This window comes from Pelecanus crispus, chromosome 7, assembly GCF_030463565.1.
Source record: "Pelecanus crispus isolate bPelCri1 chromosome 7, bPelCri1.pri, whole genome shotgun sequence".
In the NCBI taxonomy this organism is placed as follows: Eukaryota; Metazoa; Chordata; class Aves; order Pelecaniformes; family Pelecanidae; genus Pelecanus; species Pelecanus crispus.
In genome coordinates this window covers 16201272-16221959 of record NC_134649.1, presented here as the reverse complement: position 1 = coordinate 16221959, position 20688 = coordinate 16201272, and the positions used below count along the sequence as shown (strand labels likewise).

At 37.5% G+C, this 20688-nt stretch overlaps 1 protein-coding gene across 6 annotated transcripts in view; it reads right to left on the bottom strand.

The window, feature by feature from the left end:
- TCF12 (transcription factor 12) overlaps positions 1-20688 on the bottom strand; it is a 177216-nt gene that overhangs the window by 100699 nt on the left and 55829 nt on the right. For all 6 annotated transcript variants that reach the window (XM_075713958.1, XM_075713956.1, XM_075713957.1 and 3 more), the window contains exon 5: positions 12077-12179. In XM_075713958.1, the coding sequence (XP_075570073.1) occupies positions 12077-12179 (103 nt within the window). The remainder of the gene's footprint in view (positions 1-12076; positions 12180-20688) is intronic.

The following is a 20688-nucleotide window of genomic DNA, read 5'->3' as shown; positions in this document are numbered from 1 at the left end:
TTTCAGTTCAATAGCGGTGCTGAAATTGATTATTAAGGGAATAACGATGCTTTAGAGCCCAGGTTAAAAGAAGAAAAGTTACTGGGGCCTGGATAACTTTCAATTTGGTGTTTTATTTCACATTGGTTTACTGGTATTTGCACTATATCTCTATCATGAGACCAAGCTGCCTCTATGCTGTGGGAAGAGGGGGAGGCACACAGACCAGAAACTCGGAGGAGTACAGTCAACAGGGAAGCTTGCCTCCTTCATATTGCAGAATGTCAGCCAAGCACTAAAGAGCCAGCTAAAGTCAGTGTCTTGAGTTCAAGACATTTGTGCTCCAAATTCTCTTCTGTGTAGGTAAAATGAGATAAATCAATACAGAAAATCCTCTATACTTAAAAAATTGTTCTTTACCTTTGTTCTAAATATATTGCTGAAAGCCCACTATTTATTGTGTATACGTAAGCAAGCTATCCTACATAAAATGGTTACCAACTGGAGAAACACATGGGCTTCTTCCTTCTGCCAACAAACCATATTCCTTTTCATAGTTTGCAACCGTGCCACTGAACCAACGAAAACCAGCAGTTATTTCTCTTCTGGCCCCTCTCCCTTTACCCCCTGCTCCAAACTACTGAAGGAACAGATTTATTCTCAATTTGTTTAACAGGTTTACAAAGTTGTTGGCTTTTTTTTTTTTTACCATGTACCTTTTCAGCCACATTTCTAGGAAAGTACCTTTCTAGTGTAATAGCAAAAATATAAGTGAAATAAAGAATATACAGATATACTGGACAAAAATATTCATTACAATTGTGCACAGGGCTTGGTGCCACATAGCTGTCAAACAAAGGAACAAAATCATACAGTTGTTTGGCACTCCAGGCTGAAATCATTGTGAAACATGCACTGTTTATAAATTGTCACTGATGAATAAAAGCAGTGAACAAAAAAATTAAAGGAAATGCAGCCAAGCACCAGAAAGACAAGCCAATCATTGCTCCTCCTCCCACCACTCTCAGTAATCAAACAAAACAAAATAACCCCCAAGCCCTCAGTATGCTGGGCAAAAACAACGTAGCGGTGCAAAGTAAACCAAGCATTGCATGAACAAGTGCCTTCAGATTGTGCTCTCATAGCTCAACCCAAAGTACCCAGAAAAACGATAGATTCAGACACCTGAAAAAAAATGGCACATGGATTTCTCAGCTTTGTTATTTATAAAGTAATATTTTAAACACTAGTAATGCTAGTGACATTTATCTTAAGCTTAAAAATATCAATCCCAGAAAATGTAAAGAAAAATTGTTTCAGTGATGGTGAAATATATTAGCAGATCTTTTGCCACAGAACATAGCACTGCTGAAAAAAATATCACCTCAGCTACCATGGAGAAGAAAGATTTAATTCACACCAGGTGAAAGGATGACATTTCTTTAAGTACAAAGTAACACAGAACTGTGTCCTGGAAAATAAGCAAAAGCTCAGTTTCTGATCTTGCATATCTGTACCAATTGCAGTACCTTTCAAACTTGAAGCTGTATAATAATGCAACACATCTATAAGGAAACAAAATCTCCTCTAAAATTAAAGAAAAAAGAACTTATAAATATGTCAAAAAACCTCATTTTTTGACTGACAGGTGGAATATTAAGGTGTGCTAAATGCTTTCTATAGTATAGCACACATATGAGCTTCTGCAAACTCCTTTGAAGTTAGGGTGACGTGATCAGAAGATTGTCTACAATATTTCATAAGGCAATGTGACTTTTAAGATAGGTAAGGCATATTTAAGAAATACGGTTCCGTAAGGAATTAATTTTTGTAAATCTCTATTCAAGCAGGTCAATCAGCCTGTAGTTTAAGTTGGAAAGTACCTCAAGACTCAAAAAAGAATATATAAATATATTAAATCTGAGGTGACAGCTTGTAATGGACTAGCAATATGTGAAACAAATAAATGATGTCATAGGAAAGAAATTAATCCAGTCAGAAACAGAAGTGTTATTTATCACGGCAAAATAGTAAGGCAAACTTGACTTTGCTCCTACAATGCACAAAACGTACTTAAAACTGCAGTGCCCTGTAGACTGTACAAGTATACTCTTTCCTATCTCTGCAGAACTTCTTTTAAAGTTGATACGAATTTATTTATGATACAGTGATGCACTTATGTATTCAATACAGACCCCAGGGATCAGCCTTGAAACTTGTAAGACTGTTAACAAGTCACACATTACCCTCAAGGCTTCTGCTTTCTATGTCCAATTGTGCAAGAGGAAGAAATTGCAAGATGCCTTATTTGTATTGCATTTGTGCCTAAAGTGCCAGGCTTATTTTAGGGGTCCCTATTACACTGGGAAGTAAACTAAAATTTCATTGCAGTTATTGTGACTATAGTACTAGGTTTGCACATGTCCGCACAATCCCAATTTGAATTTACACATTTTACATTTACACATTACACGTTTTAGTGCGCTCGGTTCCCAACTACTTTTAAGGCTCATGGCCAGACCTCAGCAGCTTTAGGAAAAACTGCAAAGTCAGTCTCAACTTATTTCAGTCGCTGTGTTTCTTTCCCATTCCCATTTCAATGAACCTTAACTCATCACTGAACTTAAGGCTGCTGCTTTCTTTAAAGGAATCAGTAGCAGTAGTCCCAAATACCGTCAGTTCCTTTAATCCTGTACATAACACATCACATGAAATGACATATCAACCCTCTCTCCTACTTCATCTTCAGATGGGGGACCCCCGTCAGTGTCTTCCAAAAAAAACCCCAACCAAACAGCACCCTCCCTCCACCAAATGTCACCCTGGTGAAGCTTCCACACATAAGGATAACAAGGTTTGTATTTCTCAGAGTGACCCATCTGGATGCCTAAGAAACAACTCGACAGAATTTTCAGCTGACTTCCATATATATACATGTATATGCGCGTTAGAGTGACAGAAGCTGAACGTCCATCTGAAAGCCACAGTGCTGTTAGCCTTCAGAAAAGCATAAAAAGACAGCAGCCAAGAAAGCCTTGCAAATAAAGGAAGATATTACCATCACTTAAAAGAATGAGTTGCAGTTTCTCTCATCTGTACATCTGTGTTACATGAAAGCCTTTCACTCACATTTCAGAAACAAAACTTTGGTGCAATATTGGCCTGAATTGGAAGTGTCCAGACATGCTTTTCAAAACCAAATTTTAAAAATTTGTTTTCTTTTGATGATACTTGTTCAATTAATCCACTATATAGCTGAGGCATTGCACACCTACAGCAGCTTACAACTCCAGGGAAAATGCAGTGGCTACTCAGGCAACTCACAATCCCAACAGTATTAGAGGTCCAACACCTCCATGCACCTAAAAAATAAAGGTACGTCTTTCATTGGCTCACTCATTCAGTTTCATCTGTTTTCCTTTCCCCTCTGAGGGGTCTGTGTACCTAAACAAAGTCAGGTTTCCAGCAGCAACAAACATTTGACTCACTAAAGAAAACTATTAACAACTTCAAATCATATTAATGCAAATACTATAATGCCTCAAATCACAAAAGCCACTTGTTTTGGCATGAGCAGCCTAGTTACAACATTTTGGTTGATCAGTTCAGAATTTAATCACTGGATACAGGCTGCTGCATTCATTAAAAACTGGACTGCTAGCGACTGACAGGCTACAGCTACATGCATGCAAGAATGAAAAAAAATTAATGGAATGAAATAGAGATTAAGTAAATGATTTTTATGCACCTGGCGATAAGCAAACATCTTTATTGCAAAACAAAGACAAGCCATGAAAAATTACAAAATTATCTTTTAATCACCAGTGAGCTTTCTACAGTCTCCTATTTGAACAGGATAATAGTTATTATGTAGATCCCTAAGCAACTGCCTCATGGGGAAGTTACGTCACCAGTATGGGAAAGAATCATCCCCTCCTCCCTTCTCCCTGGCAAGGAGCTTGGCGCCTTCAGACAGACTGAAACATAAAATCCTACAGCTTCACCCAGCTGATCCCATCCACTGGAACACATCTACAAGTGCCCAGGGATGGCAGGAACCACAGGAGAGAAATGTGCCCTTTCAGCATTTCATGCACTGATGAGCCTTGTAACAGATAAACATACCCTACAGCAGCTAAACTGACATGTTATAACAAAGAGGAAATGCAAGACTTAAAAATTACATCAGATTACTATTTATTCCCCTTTTCAGAGGCAGAGTACACTGTGAATAAATCAACACTCAAATGTATCAGACTGCATTAACTAAAAACCAAGCTCTGCAGAACAAATTTTATCAGAACTAAAATATTTCAAAACTTAAAAGCCACAGACTTGCACAGTTAAGTTCCCAGACTGGCAATTCAGAAGTACTTGGTATGACAAAAATTCAAGGTTTAAGTGTGAGACCTTTTTGAAGAAGGCAACATTTCATCTTCCTCCAACACTCCATTTTTTCTCCTGTTAGCGCACTGTGCAAGCAACACTACTGCCACCAGAACTGCAAGTTCTGCATGTGGGACACGCTGCGGATTTGCAGGGACTCCTACAAGTCCTGTGAAGGTACCTGTGGCACTGGTATTATCCACTGAAAAAGGTTCCTGGTAAAATATTAAATCATAGAGTTTGATGGATTTTCAAGGACAGATTTCTTCACTTTCTTACTTGCCAGAAAGAAAACCTTTCTGTTTTTTCCCTTGAACCACAGCACTGCAGACTAAATCTGAAAACAACTCCAGCACTGATTTGGAGGTTATAAGAGTCTTCTAAACCTGCACACTACCTGTACTCATTAGGGATAAAGTGGCTCAACACTCCGGCATACTCACGTAGCCACGGGATCATGGACAGGGAGCGGGGAAGGCCGGCCGCCGTGCACCTGCTCAGCCCGCGCTTCACCTTCCTGCGTGGGAGCTGCCGAAGGCGCGAGGCCTCCTGCCAGCAGCAGCAGCGAGGGGAGGCGGTGGAGCGGGCAGGCAGCTGCGACCCGCACCTACCTGGCAGACCCACACCTGAGCACCACCTGAGGAGGGTTGTTAGGGCCCCTCTGCCACAGCTGCTAACCAGGAAGAAGATGAAAGTCTCAAGGGGGAGGGAGCACAAGCGGACACCTGCTACAGCATAACCTTACAAAGGACACGAGCTCCCTGCTGCATTTGTGGAAAGCCTTGAGGTATTAGCGTATTTAGAGAAACGTTACGAAAGCTATTTGATTGAAATATTACTGTAAACAGAAGGGAAAACTAAGCTTAACACACACTCTTGTGAGCAAAAACCCAAGGGTAAAAATGCCCTGCACTTCGCACTGTCACTAAATGACTGTGTAATTTAATTTCCCAGAAATCCATTAGCTTTCACAGAAGGAAAATGAAGAGCAGATGAGAGCAATTCTTTGGTGTGAGTGGAATGTATTTAATGTAATACCTGGGGGGGAGGGGGGATAAATCTGAAACTGTACCAACAGATACAAAACATCGCAACTCTAGAAAGCCTGCAGGTCCGTGGCTCTGCACCAGCAGTAACCAGCATGTCAGGTCTGAGGTTTTACAGGTACGGCTGATGGGACCCTGTCTCTGCCCAACATGCCACGCCAGACCTGGGACACAGCCAGATGCAGAAACACCCCAGAACAAAAGAACACTCATATTGCTAGCATTTAAAAAAAAAAAAACAAAAAACAAAAAACAACCAAACAAACAAAAAAAAAACCCACAAAAAAACCCCAAAAAACCCCAAACAAAACCAAACCTCTATTTCTTTATGGAGATTTTATATATTCACATATGAAGCAAATGATACGTGTAATTATCTGGAAGAGAGGAAGAAATCATTGAAATGTAACTTAAAACATTACTCTGGGTTTGGAATTTTCATTATAAACAACAAAATACTACAAAATGCACGTTAGGCTTTTAGCCAATCTAAAATATCATACAAAAACAGTGTCAATCAAGCAGTTAAGCACAGTGACATGCCCCAAAAGGAAAACAAACAGTCGTAGAAGAAAATTTAAATGTGAATCTTCCATTTACCAGATTCATTATATGCAATGATTTGGAAAAAACTAATTTTTAACAAAACAGAAGCCTATCTGAAGCAACAAAATATGAAGCTTTGCTGGGGTGAAGCAATGGCAACACTTACTTTGGAAAAAGCAGCCATGATATATTACATATAGATTAGTCAGCATCTTGATACTTTTAGCTTCAATAATCAAGACAGTGAGTGATTTGATAAAAAGTAAACATAATGCTGTGAAACTGTATGATGCCAGTTACTGTAAAGTAAATTTCAATGAACTTTTCCAGCACTGGAAGTTTACAATCTACAGCTTGTGGCAGACCCACATCTTAGAGCAGGAGACTTGTACCCCTAAGCATTGTAACTGTGGATGATCTTATACTTGTGTGGTTTTTACTAAGAAAAGTTTTTCTGAACTCTTAGCCTACAATAATATTTGACAGATAATTACACACTATGTGAAGCTTATTAGCTGTCCTTTTACAATTTTCTTTCAACTTACTGCCCTGCTCCTGTAAAATGAGGTGAACTGAAGCACTTGCTATAATCTTTATTGTGCCCTTATGTTGTAATTTTCTTCTTTTCCTTTTTCTTCCTAATGAATTCTCTGAAGGATTCAAAATATTCTGTCCCCACCATTCTCCAAGTTAATACTGATGTAACTGCATATAAATTATTTCAGATCAATCTTGCCATTACTCATGTCTCTGGAGATCATTTCCCTTGTGATGCCTATTTTATTCCATGTGTTAAATTAGTAATGACTAAAGAAGGCAATTCAAGGAAATCAAACTATTATTTTGGACAAATACAAGGTCTGCCAACTCACTACTCATGTCTGCCCTCTCCCTTCCTAAAAGGTAATTAAAACAAGATTCCTAGCAAAAAATATAATGGCATCATTCTTAACATTTGCCATTTAAATAATTTATCTTGCTTGCTTCCTACTATTGCCTTCACCATCATAAAGTCATTTGATAATAAGCTCTATCTCTTCAATTCCAAAATTCTTTTACCGAAGTGCTACTGAGGAAGAAAACTAGCAGTTTTCCTGAAGATTAGTTAGATTCTTAACTGAGAAAGAATTCAGAGGCATGCCTTCTTTTAATTGCATTTTAAAGTTCAAAAGCCTCTCCTTTTATTGAGAATATCCTTTCCCAAATTAAGGTTTAAAAGGCTTACATCACCTGTTCAAGAACAATATCAATACTGGAAAGCTTACAGAGGCTTCAGCTATTTACCACGTTGCTTAAAAAAATGCCCCTAATGTTCATCTTTAAAAATACTTACCACTCTATCCAAACTGCGGTGCTTAACTTACAAGTCAAACAGATTTTACAATAAAAATTAGACATAGTAATTTCACTGGTTTGAAAGACTCACTGGCAGAAGCACAGCCATTTGTACAAACCTACATAATCAGGCAATCAAGTCAATTAAGTGAACAGTAACTCGAAAATCAGAAGGCATCCCAATCCAGATATTGATCGCTCATTTGTATGATTAATCCACAAAATGGGTCTTTAGTTTCACAGTATCTTGAAAGACTGCCTTTGAAAATTCATGGAATCTGGCCTCAACCCATCAAGCACCTCTCTGCTCCTGCTGCCCTTAGCTCCACATGGCAGTTTCTACCCAGCATATACCTATTAGCCACCTGCTACATTGGTACAAGACAGTTAAACACTAATAGAGGGTAGAAAAAAATGGGGGTGGGGAGGTGGGTGTGTAAAAAATTTACTTGCAAGCCCAGCTTCGTGAAGTCTGATGACAAACTACCCGAGTGACTCAAGCGCATCAAATACAACCAACACTAAAGGAAACCGCACTGCAAAAAACCCAAAATTCATTACTCTGCTTCCATTAGGGAGTACTATGTTTGGTTTGTTCACCTATTTATTTCAATCAGGAAAAAAATTAGGCTTACCCTTTATATACACAGTATAAATACTTACAGTAGAAGAAACTCTATTTTGATTAACAATCTGAATCATTTTTAGCTCTAAGTACTGAAACAAGCTTCTACTCCCTGCCTCATAAATACTGCCTGATGTGCGTCTTGACTTCCCTGCATTGTCAGGTCCTCCGTACTCTTAATGCTGGCTGTAAAAAAATGTCATGGCCATACCCAGCATAAAACAGAAGTTAGTTTGTTAGGAAGAAGAACACGGTCACCACTTAACTAAGATACTAACAGAGGTGAGTGTTACAATGTGAACAGATGATACGAAATATACTAGTAATTACAATCTTGCAGCCAGTCTACTAGAGTCAGTGAGTAGGTGAGGTTGGGAGGATGCAAATGATCTAAAAACCTCCACTCCCATACATTCAGATTTTCTGATTATGACAGTTTCCAGTCATCTTGGTTGACAGGTTTTCAAACCCTGTGGCTAGCCCAGGAACACCCAGAGCTCTAAAATTTAAACCAATTAAACTGTAAAGCAACGAGTTAAAGAAATTATGACAAAACAAGGAAGTATGCTTGAAAGAAAACTTGGAAGAACGATCTCTCTCTCTCTCTCTACTTCAAGGGATCGATTTCAACATGGCAAGCTTTTATTTAACCACCACTTTTTCACTCACTACTGACTTAATTTTTTTAATAACTTCTTATCATGCCAAGCTTGTGGAACTGTGTAGTACACAGATGATGAACATGGAACAGAAATGTCTAGCCTTTATCCTTTCTACCTCTTGCAGAAAGGCACACACACAAAAGGAATGAAGTCCCCCACTTTCAAGAAGGACCAACAAAACCCCATTTAACCTATATTCAAGAATTATCTCCTTGCTTTCTTCCTGGTAAGCAGAAGTAGAAGAGCTCAGTAGAATAAAGTTCAGGGAACAGTACAACAGAAGATACAGTACCACATGCTTGAAGGGTCCTAGCTAAAACTGACCTCTGTGCAAGTGCAGCGTACTAAAAGGCAGCATAATTATAGAGAAAAGAATCTCATATCCTTGTGAATAGTTTTCTAGAATGTAATTAGAAACTGTTGAATAAGCAAAGATCATAGAATTATCAAGTCTAAATGGAGCTACAATATCACCAATATATCTTAGCCTGATTTGCTACATATCTCTATGGATACTAACAGACTATGCTAGTGCCAAGAGGATTCAGTGGTTTTACTTAAAATACAAGCAAGGGCCCTTCTTTTTTTATACTAACAAATCAACAGGATAATTCTGGAATTCATTAGTGAAGAACACTAACCAATCCAACATAATAGCTTTACTTCCTCTGCAAAACACTTCAAAAAATATCTAAATGAATATGGAAATGCATCTTTCTGTGGCAAATTGTTCATTATTGAATCATTATCAACTCTTGTTAGACAAAATTTCTCTCTTTTGCAATGTACGAGATCATTAAAATGTTTGAGAGCTCCATCATGAAAGACAGTGGCACTTTATAATCCGCTATCTCTTCAGGCAAATATGCTTACGGCTGAACATAATACACAAAATAACAACATCCCCTTGACACACAATTCTTTCTTTTAATGGTGCTCTTAAGTGTTGACAGCAATGGTGAAATATGTTGTTGCTCTTTCTTTTTTTTCTTTCTTTCTTTTTTTTTTTTAAATAGTTTTTAACTATTTCAGAGATGTATTTCAGTCATGATAAAGTGTTGGGAAGGGATGTGCTTCTTAGATCTTCAGTGTGGAACCCCAGACACTCCATGACTCCTATTAGCCTAGTGAAATACTTCCTATAAGCTCATCAAGTTCGTGTTCTTAGCCTCCATCTCCTTTAACCTCTGAAGACCACAGAATAATCAATCAATGCATTAAATATCATCTACAGTAACTAATAAAATGGATGTTTTAATTCTGTTTATGGGAACATGTCCACAATTTGATATTAACAAACAGGGCAATTTTTTTTTTGCCAAAAAACTTACGAAGAAATATAATTTTTCTTTTCAATAATAGACAAAAAAATCCATAAACACAGAGAGTGGTACTACACAGAAAACTACTACTCAATGTTTTTATGCAGATTTTATCATTCCTCTCTCCAAACTTTCAGCATCAACTTAAGATGTGCTGCAAAAATTCATGATGTCAAAGTATGATATACAAAGCTGCATCCCATACTGTAACATAAGTAAAATTAATGTAATTTTTTGTTATGACAAGCCAAAAACCACAGGTGGAATACTTTTAAAAGCATACTTTTAGAGTTCTGAGGTGTACATTTCTTAGACATATATATTGAAAGCTTTCTATAATCCTTTGCTGCATATAGAAGGAAATGAAGTACCATTGCTCCAACAAAATAAAATCTGTAAGAACTGTTAGCCATAAAGCATTACAAAACTATTTCAGTTCACAGCTGCTTTGGGTGACTGACACATACACGTCTTGCGACTCATTAATTCTCTCTACAAAACAATCTCAATGGAGGATTCCTCTCCAATCTGTATTAATGATGTAATTCTATTATGTCTAATGGAATCACCTAGCCATCTCTTCAGTAAAACTGAAAAACTAAGAAGTTATAGTTGCACCAATTATTTTTTTCATATATTTAAAGGCATATATTGTTTAGAAATTGGATGGCTCAAAATAAAAGCATGAGCAAATAGTTTGCCTTGGTAATATTTTTTTTTTTTTTTTAAAAGAAAAATCAAACTTTGTTACATATTTTTGTAAACTAAAATCAGTATCAGCTACAAAGCCTAGAGCCATTCCATGCATGCTGCTGATCAAAATACTGGAGAAGCAATTGAAATAACTTGTCTTTTTAGCCTCCTGTATTTAAAAAAAAGACAACGTATTTGAAAACAGTATTGGGGAGAAGCTCTACTCTGCTTTATCAAAATAACTAAGGGAAACTACATTTTACCTTTACTGTCTTCAGATATAAGTGGCATTGACCAACTGACATACTCTCTCTAAACAAAGACTACAGAGACTGTCATTTTAAAATTACATATTTTCAGGTTCATACATGAAGGTTTAAACAAAATTCTGGTTTCAGCAATAGCTGTGCTTTGTCTGCCTCTATTTCAGAGAAAATTAAAGTAGTAAACAAAGACTGAGCAAAGTAGAAAGATTTCCAAAAGAAATTGCAGACCACCGGGATTTGGATTTAGGTAATCCACTTAGATTACCACGGCTATGTCTTAAAAGGACAATACTGAGATCACAAAATAGGTCATGTCTACAAGATGCAGAATATATAAGTGAAGCAATGTCAAATGTACAAATTCAGAACAAACATTCAGAGTCATCCCTAAGTTTAAGAAACAAGAAAAAAATCTGTCCCAAGACCATGTATTGCCAAACAATAAATAATTTGAAATCAACATTTTTATGCTCCAAACTGGAATAGGGAGAAGAAGAGTTTCAAACAATGCCATCAATACATTAACATGTTTCAGGTAAGACAACAGTGCAGGCAACGAAGAAAAAGCTTTCAATACCTAAGCCCACAATATAATACACATTTTGCTTGCTTGTTTTCCAGTTTCAAAAGCAGAAAATGTTGGACATCCACAGGCCTGGAAGCAGTAACAATATGTGCCGAGCAAAATAGGAGTTGGCATCTATTTCAAAGAAGTGACAATGCTTCTAATACAACAAATACAAAAGAAATTAGAAAATTAAAAATAAGAGGCAAGCCCTCAAATTATTAAGTGAAAAAAAGCCTAAAGTAAATTGGTAGCTAGTTCAGGAATCAATAGTGTTAGAAAAACAATACTTTTTTTAAATGAACAAATTAAAAATTGCTATAGATGTCTTCTCAGCAAAAGTTAAGGAAAATTTAGCTTTAAAATAATTTAGAATTTACAAAAGAAATGTAAAAATCAAATCAAAAGATATCAGCTTTCTAGATCAACTTGAGAAAATCTAGGTGGTTCCTTCTTCTAAAAAGTCATGGACAATGCCCTTTACGAGGAATTTGCCCAACAAAAAGATTTCAATAGGAAAGTCAGCGTTGCAATGAGAAACAGAGCAACTTCCAGATGCTTGACATGTCAGGCCTAGACAAGGGAATGAAAAATGTCTCTTTCTGACCAAAGAGGCTTTGAGGGGATACTCGTAAAGAATTACCTACTTACCCATCAGATTTGAGTTCATGAAAGGTGTCGGGGACAATCCTTCATGGGGCCCTAATCGACTGTCATTCAAGTGATCACTGTAATGAGGACTGTCTGCAAAACCCTAGAGAAAAAAAGACCAGAGTATTAAACAGATTATTTGGCAGTCCTGCTAATTGAGTGTAATGACACTTTCCTAATTAAATGTGCAGAGTCACAATTGGTCATTAATCACAAAAGTTGGCTTTCGGGTCTGTCTCTCAGAAATTACTCCCTGCCCATATTTTACTTTCTCTCCCTCTTTTCTTTCTCCCCTATCAAAAAGAAACCACATAATTTCTTAATAAGCTATGTCCTCATGGACAATATTTCTAAAAATTGAATAATACTGAGATATTTTAATATTTGAATCCTCTTAGTGTTAAGGCGCTAACCACTGAGAGAGTAAAATTAGTCTGAAGAAGTTGCAACTGATTTTTTTTCCCCCTCTAAGGTTTCTGTTTGCATTAATAAAACAACACAGTAAAAAGGTCAGGAAGAGTCACTGACATTAGGAAAAAATGTTAGTGCAAATGAGAAGAAGAAATTCCATTTCTCCTTGCAGCCTACTATTAATGTTACAGATTAATAGGCATTTTGACACTATCACCTTACTAAATAGCATAGCTCACTGACAAAATGTTTACTTCCAAATAGTGATTAAATAAACAACTTCGTCACCCGATTTCCAAACAAGCACTCAAACTGAAATACTGTTTTGCACTTTTCTAGCATTGATACAGCCAACTTAGCAGGCTTGGAGTTACCCTTACGCAGTAGGGAAACACTGGCTTATTGAAAACTTGCCCCAGAGGTAGAGAGACAGAAAACACAGAAGCCCTAGGATGCACATATCATTTCATTAACCCAATTACTTAAAATTCTCTTTTGTACATTTCAAAATGCTGTCAGCTTTTCCATATAAAGGTATGAATATGGTATTTGCCATTCAGACTGATCAGATGTGCACTGAATCACTTATTCTGTACCAAAACATGACAGACCTGGCACTCAAAATTGTACCTTTTTTGTAGCCAAAGTTTTGGAAGACATTTTGTAAACGTTATCTTACAATTCCCACTTACTTCTCTAAGTCTGGTAGAGAAAGCTAAAGCTCAGGCCTAATTAAGGCGGGGGGGGGGGGGGGGGGATTGTTCACAGCTACCAGAAACCATCCCAAGTGCCCTGGGACTAAAAAAATCATCAATCACTGAACATTTATCATTTTTTCAGACCGCAGGCTCACATTCAAGACAACATTAATGGGGCTGAAACAGGCCTCCCTATCTTTGCAGGCATGCTGTCAGTTCTACCAAAGGGCTAGTAACTGAGGGCTAAGTAACTGTCAAATCACTGCCGCTGCTTATGGATGCATGTCACAACTCTTGCTGCTATTCGGCTTTGAAAGTAATCTTCTGGGAGTCCCAACTCCCAAATGAATCTTTGGCTGACTTTATCTACTTCAGAATCAGCGATACACATGTGATAGGCATTCAGAAACAATCTTAGTGACATTTACAACTTGGTTATGACCACGAGGGTGTCCTCTAGTAAGCATGACCTAGCCCCGTCTGTCAGACAAGCAGCGTGTAGCAGCAGCTGCTGAGGAAATGGAGTGGCTCCTAGCTAAGGTCACCACATGTGGTTTATTTTTATGCTGAAATGAAACAAAAAAGAAATTAAATCTGCTGAATAAAGAAACAAAAATTTGCAAATAGAGGACCAAACCAAAAAAAGCTCCTAAGTAGGTAGCTTCCTATTTGGTGCTCTGCTTGTACTCGTCGCATTTTTTTAATAAACTTTTTTCCCCTAAGACAATACTCAACTATATTTTATTTTTAAAAGAAAGACAGTGCCTTTCTAGTGATAGTGAAGGACACTATCAGTGATAAAAGAGAATCTGTATCTCAGACACTCAGAAAGTGGTGCCTACATGAGCCCCAGAAACTGAAATCTTCAAGAGATCTTTATTTATAAAGTAAATAATAAAACTACTGAAAATATAACAGCAGTAAGACTCATCCCATACACAGTTACACATCATACAACACAATCTACCTAATGCACAGGATTAATAATGCTCCTCCCCAAGTTAATATCCCATATTCCCCCCCAAAATAAAGGATTTGGAGAACTGGGTGGGTAGTTTACACAGAAAGGAATGTTCTCCCTTCTACCGTCAGAATTCCTTCAAATAATCCTTTACATCATGTTCTTTTCATACACTCTCTTGGTTTCCCAGAATGCACTTGCACCCAATTACCACAGCATCAAAGTTCTATTTCTACACCACTAGACAAATCAACTACTTTATCTACCTGGAAAATGCTCCAAGAAGTTCTTCACAACACTGAAGCCATAGAAAACAGAACATTTTCTATGTGAGGGGGGAAAATGTATTAAGGCATATGCAAGTACTTTAAATAGAATTGTTTTTTTCTGTACTTGAATGCAATTCCTAACTAAAATTAATTGTCAGGCATTTCATTCTTTGTCACGCACTACAGAATTTACACTTGTGCAAAGTGTAACCTCTCTCAGCCTTCATCTACAGCAGACCCATGTAAAGAGGTCTTAACTTGGCCATCATCCTTGACACCAGTTATTCGAAGTCTTAGTAATGAGTTATGGATTATCAGCTCAAGCAGCAGAGTTTTGCTTGGGATTAGAAACCCTGGGCTGATTCCCACTATAACTCACCCACACTAAATGAATATAAACTAACCACAAACACATGCAGTTTTGATTTAACAAACTTATTTTGCACACTTCACAAATGCAAATTAAGCAAAATCAGAAGAGCTCTAAGGACAATGATTTAAATTACAGTTATTTCAGAGCATTCTTCACATTTAAGCTGTACTTCAAATAAAATTCCATTCCTGATACCATTCCTTGCTTTTACATCTGTATTGTTAACTTACATAATAAACAGCATAAAATTCTACTGGGAAGAGCTGTAATCAATCATAAGTGAAAATTTTAGAAGCTTCCAGTATCTTCTGAAAAGCTACTGGAAGCTTCTAGTCATACAATCATGGCTTTAAAAAAAAAAAAAAAAAAGGTATTTAACAAATATGATAGTGCAAATTGACAACACGTTTATTGCTTAAAGAATGCAGTTGAGAGCCTTAAAAAGTCTGTCTGCAACACCAATAAAGGACAGACCTTTATTAAAAGATATATCCCACCTGTGTGACTGAGTACCAAAGAGAAGATACCATCAGCTGGCATCTGAACTCACCCCTCATCGCAAAAGCACCAGAAGGTGGGGGGATATATATACATTTTTATCAGAGCTCCTTTTCAAATCTATGTTTTAAAGATGACTCAATAATATATACTGCCAAATTTCTTTCTTTCTCTCTGAGAGAGGAAGGGAATTTCAGTTCATGGCAGTTTTGAGGACTACTCTCTGGAAGGGGACTCACTTGATCATAGCTAGATTGATACAGGCTCCAAGCAGAAGCAGAAACAGAAGCTAATTAGTTATGCCAAAAGCTATTCTCCCTCTTGGGAAGAACTGTTCAATGATATATGCTCTGACCTGACTCTACTGGAACAGGCTGGTGATACCATTCTTTGGACCACAGGCAGGCTTCCAAAGCCCTTTGGAGGATTGCTGCCTACTGTTACCTGTGAGGCAAGTTTGACATAGAAAGGCTGGAAGGAGACACTCTAGGCTGAGTACACATCCCCACTTCTGCCACCTTTGCTCCCCTGCAAACATACCAATGGATTAGCATGCATCAGAGTGCACAGTTTGAGTATTTCGCAAATAACTTGCAAAAAGTGTGCAAAACAGGAGTTGCTGGACAAATTTATTTTCTGTTCTGAGCACCCTATTCTGAAGGGACTGCAGATAGCTCAGGGCACTTTTCTGTTTACAGAAAGAAAACTAGTCTTGAATATGATTAGATGCCATAGCTGTAAACTCAAAACCATCTTGTTTGTTCCAACCTCTTACATAGCTACTACAAAAGCAAGCTTGAACCTCCCCAAAGGAAGACAAAACTTTTCTTTCTGTATTGTTATAGTCCCAATAAGGTCTAATGGGGGCTAACTGTTCCCTTACAGCATTTTGTCATGTTGTCACCGTTCATTTTGCAACAGGCCTCCCCCTGGATTTCAGTCTCGCTGCATGTTTGTGATCAGAAAGACAGTCAGATACATCTACAAATAAAAGCAACAAGTATTGTCTACAAATAACACCTGTCATGAAAGGCAGCTGAAAGACTACTACTAATTAGCACTGCAATTTAACTGAGCAGTGAAGGCACTCTCAACATTGAATGCTCTAACATTTTACATATTTTTCAGGTATTTCATTGGATTAGAGTGATGTTCTCTAATCATTACAATAAATTAAGTCCATCAATTAAAACAATCAACAGTTGCAACAGCTTTCATTCCCACCTCTCATGGGTAAGATGCCCCAAGTGTCCGAGTGGTTTAGGCCTTATCTGTATGAGGAGGATTTTCCATACACAGGTATGCGAACACAGCCAAACCAATTAAAAATTGGAGACTATTTACAAAATCATAAATAGTAGTATACAGGACACCTGAAAATTATCTTACAGAATGTATTGTTCAAGACGACTCAGACGAGGAAACGGAAAACACACAGAGAAAACACACTCCTTGCTAGGCACATTTATCCTACTAAACCATAAGGGAAGGCCTGACACAGTGAGTCTGTGTCCCATTTTACAAAATAAAATGGTAATTAACCTGCTAAAACTCAATGTCTTTCAATGACCATTAAAGTTCTGACATTTTGGTTTAAGTCAGTCACAGAACTCACCTAAGAACAAGCAGAAAGAGCCTCCCCGGCTCACTGTTCCTACCCCTTTTCATTGCACTGGTTCCAGGGCTTCTGTAGGATTCACCCTCTCCCTTTTGCTTCCCCTTCAAAAACATAAAACTATTGTCCCTTAGTAATTATTTTGTGAAGTCACACAAGGATTTGTCCATGCATAAGCAAAACTGTACTCCTGACCCTAACTCAATCGGTGAGTTTTTCGGTTTTGTTTTTAAATAAGCACAACATCCGATTTCCACTTCAGGGTAACATTTGAAAAATGAAGGAGGTACTGTAACTACATGGCACATGATTTTCTCATGCATTTATGGACTTCATGGAATAACTTCTTCCTGTAACTAATCCATAGCATTTTATTCGCTCAAGTGCGCTAAACTAGAGAAAACAGGATATTTTTCTTTGTTTCTCCTCCCTTATCCCCAAGCCCTCTCCTACACAAGTCCCTGGGAATAGACCAAAATGAGACCCAGTTGTGGCTCATAACCAAGCTGCCAGATCAATAAGTGGGTATTTGCATTTTAGTGAGTTACAATATAGCTCAATTATCAACTTCAAACTTAAGACATTAAAATTCCACTAAAATGAATGGTTGACTTCATAGTTTGACATGGCTACAGACCAAAAGATTAAATATAATGAATGCTGCTTCCGATTCCTTGAGTTTTATAGTTTGGCTGACCTTAACTAACAAATATTAGTTGTTTAAAACTCAGGAATACTGAGGTCCCTTCCAAGCTAAATTTGGCTACAATCACATGAATCAGGCAACAGTCATCTAAATGACTAATGTGTAAATGAATGACAGTGAATCTACTGCTGAAATCCACTTTATTTTGGATTATCTGCCTCTCCAAACTAATCTGAGAGTTCTAAAGACAAACAAGAGGAAAAAAAAAAACACAAGGGGGGGGAGGGAGAAGGAATGGGGAGAGAAAGCGAGATGCAGAGACAGCGAGAGACAGATGGACAGACCCAGAGGGACTGACTACACCCGGAACATTGTGGTGAGTCACTGACTGAAGATTAGACAAGAGGCTCTGGACAACAGCCATACCAAGGTGTCCTAGCTAATTTAAAAGATTATGGATTATGTGATCATGTATGTTTCCAGAAATAAACAACCATTTTGTTTTGCAAAAAGTATTTTCAGTCATTGAATCTACGTATTTGTTAATGGCTCCTAGAGGAAAGACTACAGAGCCAAAACCTGGCTGGGTCTATTGAACACACAGATCATGAAGAACCTTGCAAAAATTAAGGTAAGCTAAAAATAAATCTAGAGAAGAGTACTCTTCCTTTTTGCCTTGAGGATCACCTGTACTATATTCATTTATATTAACCGAACACCAAGAAACCTCACATTGTTATAGGTCATGGTACAATTCTATTTAAATCACTATCTATCTTGGAGCAAACTATTAGTTGGGAACAATGCTGTTTCCAAACAGTGACCAAAATGATTTTACAAAGTATTCACCTGAGAGCAACAGGAAAAGACACAGCAAGACAGCAAAATGTACACATTCCCAAGTAGACTTCTGACAAAAAAGTACTAAAGAAGCACAGAGACCCACACAGCTGTATTTTAAGAATTCAGTCTGACATTTTTAAATAAAGTACTTCATACAACTTAAAATTATTCAAGTCTGAAAATACTTCCGAACAACTGTACAAGAACAAAAAAAGTTAAGTCTGAAAACTTACTTTCAGGTTATTTATACATAGACTATTAGCTTGGATGTTGCAATTGCAACTATACTTGACTATATTTTGTAATTCCGTGGGCCAGAGAGTAGTGCACAGAGACTTTTCTGTGAGGGAATGGGGAATTATGGGGTAAGGCAGTTGGTGGCCGAATATAATTAATCAACAATGTATAAAGCTGCTATGCAACAACAATGAAAAACCCACAAAAAAACCAAACCAAAACAAAAAAATCCAACCAACTGGCATTATGACCAAAAACTAAAATGAAAAGCAGCTTCTTCAATAACCAAATCTTTTCTAACACAACCAATAATAAATGTATCCAGCAACCTGCTTTTCTCTACTACCAACATCCTCCATAAGGACAACATGCAAGTCTGTCACAGGTCAAACAGAAAATTACCTTAACTTTCGAAACAAGGGAAAATGCCAGCAGGGGAACAGAGCAGACGGACAATGATGGGAGACTCCTCGCGCTCCTTAGACCATTTCGTATTACTATCAGTTGTCTGCTACAATCCAAAAGCTAAGAGACCAAGCTGAAGACCCATCTGATGTGCCAGGAAACAAGCCCCTCTTCCGTCCACATGCACGCCATCTCTCAGCCCCCTGAGAACAGGCAATATTTCGACCCCATCTCACTTCATTGTGCGAGAAACATGAATAATAGTAAACAGAGGAATGAATGCAGTTAGCCGATAGAGATCACCCCACTGCACCAGAAACAAGGAGCCGTACACTTTCTAAGTTTTAATTCTGATTCCCTTTCACTATCAGCAAGTTTTAACCTTCCACTACAATATCCTAAAGACAGAAATGTAGCTTTATGCATTACTTGGTCACCTGCTACCCAGGGGAAAAAAAGCAGATATCACTACCCTAGATTTCAGGTATTATTGGGAAAAGTCAAAAGAGCTTTCAGAAGTACCCTCCAAGTGTCACCAAAGTTACATGTTTTGTAACAGAACTCTAAAAATATTCATTAGCTTATTTCCACATATCAAGTTGAAATAGACAAAAACTATGTGTGCAGGAATGGAATATGAGAACAACTCATTACATGATTTGTTTATCTATTTTTAACCTGGGAGAGCTTTGGAAGGCGAAGGGGAACATAAGACATTGAACAAGGAATCTATTTTGAAATAATCCCCATTTTCTCCAGTTCTAAATTAATTTCCAGGAAGTTAACTTAGTGAATGATGACTCTGATTTTAAACAGCTAAACCCAACAGCCAATTACACCTCTCTAAACTTTTGCAAGACAAATATCAATATGATATGTAATGGGACAATTCCCTGGCCACACGGAAAACTAATTTGTGAACAGATTCCAATGCTAATTTCAATATGACAGGTAGTTCCAATAAAACAAAAAAAACCCACAACCAAAAAAACCACTTCTCCAATGTAGCCTGTATGACTGAAACCAGATTTTTCTAGCTCTTATCTAAGCTCTAAACCAGGAAATAAAATAACACAAGTATAGCCAACATACTAAAAATAAATGCTTAAAGACAATACTTAAAAACTTAACTAAAGCATTCAGAACTTAAACATCAGAACTTGCTTGAAAAGTGCTGCCCATAAATCAAATGGCAAAGTAAGCTGCATTTGCAAAAATGTCCTGTGCGCTGAATATGGGATATTTAATTTTGGCTTTGATTTCACACTGAATCATCTGCTTACTTATAGAGTACATCAGGAAAAGCAAATAACCAGCAGAAGAACCACCAAACAACCTCCCCCCCCCGCAAAAAAAAACAACAGAGGACAAAAAGGACACAAATACAACAGACTTGATAACACTTACTGTATTTCTGTGTCCCTCTTGTCTTGTTTTGCTATTTAACAGCTTCCTTTCTTGTTATGTACCTGAGATTAAGAGGTATAAAATACTATTTCAAAACCTGCTATCTCATTACTATTTTTTGACTTCTTTGCAAATTAAAAGTACTACTGGTGGTGGTGGTGGCAGGAAGGATATTTTGGGCATATAGTATTTCAGGTTCCAATTCATGTCTGAGTATTTTACGTACAATAGAGGGCATAACCTGTTGAC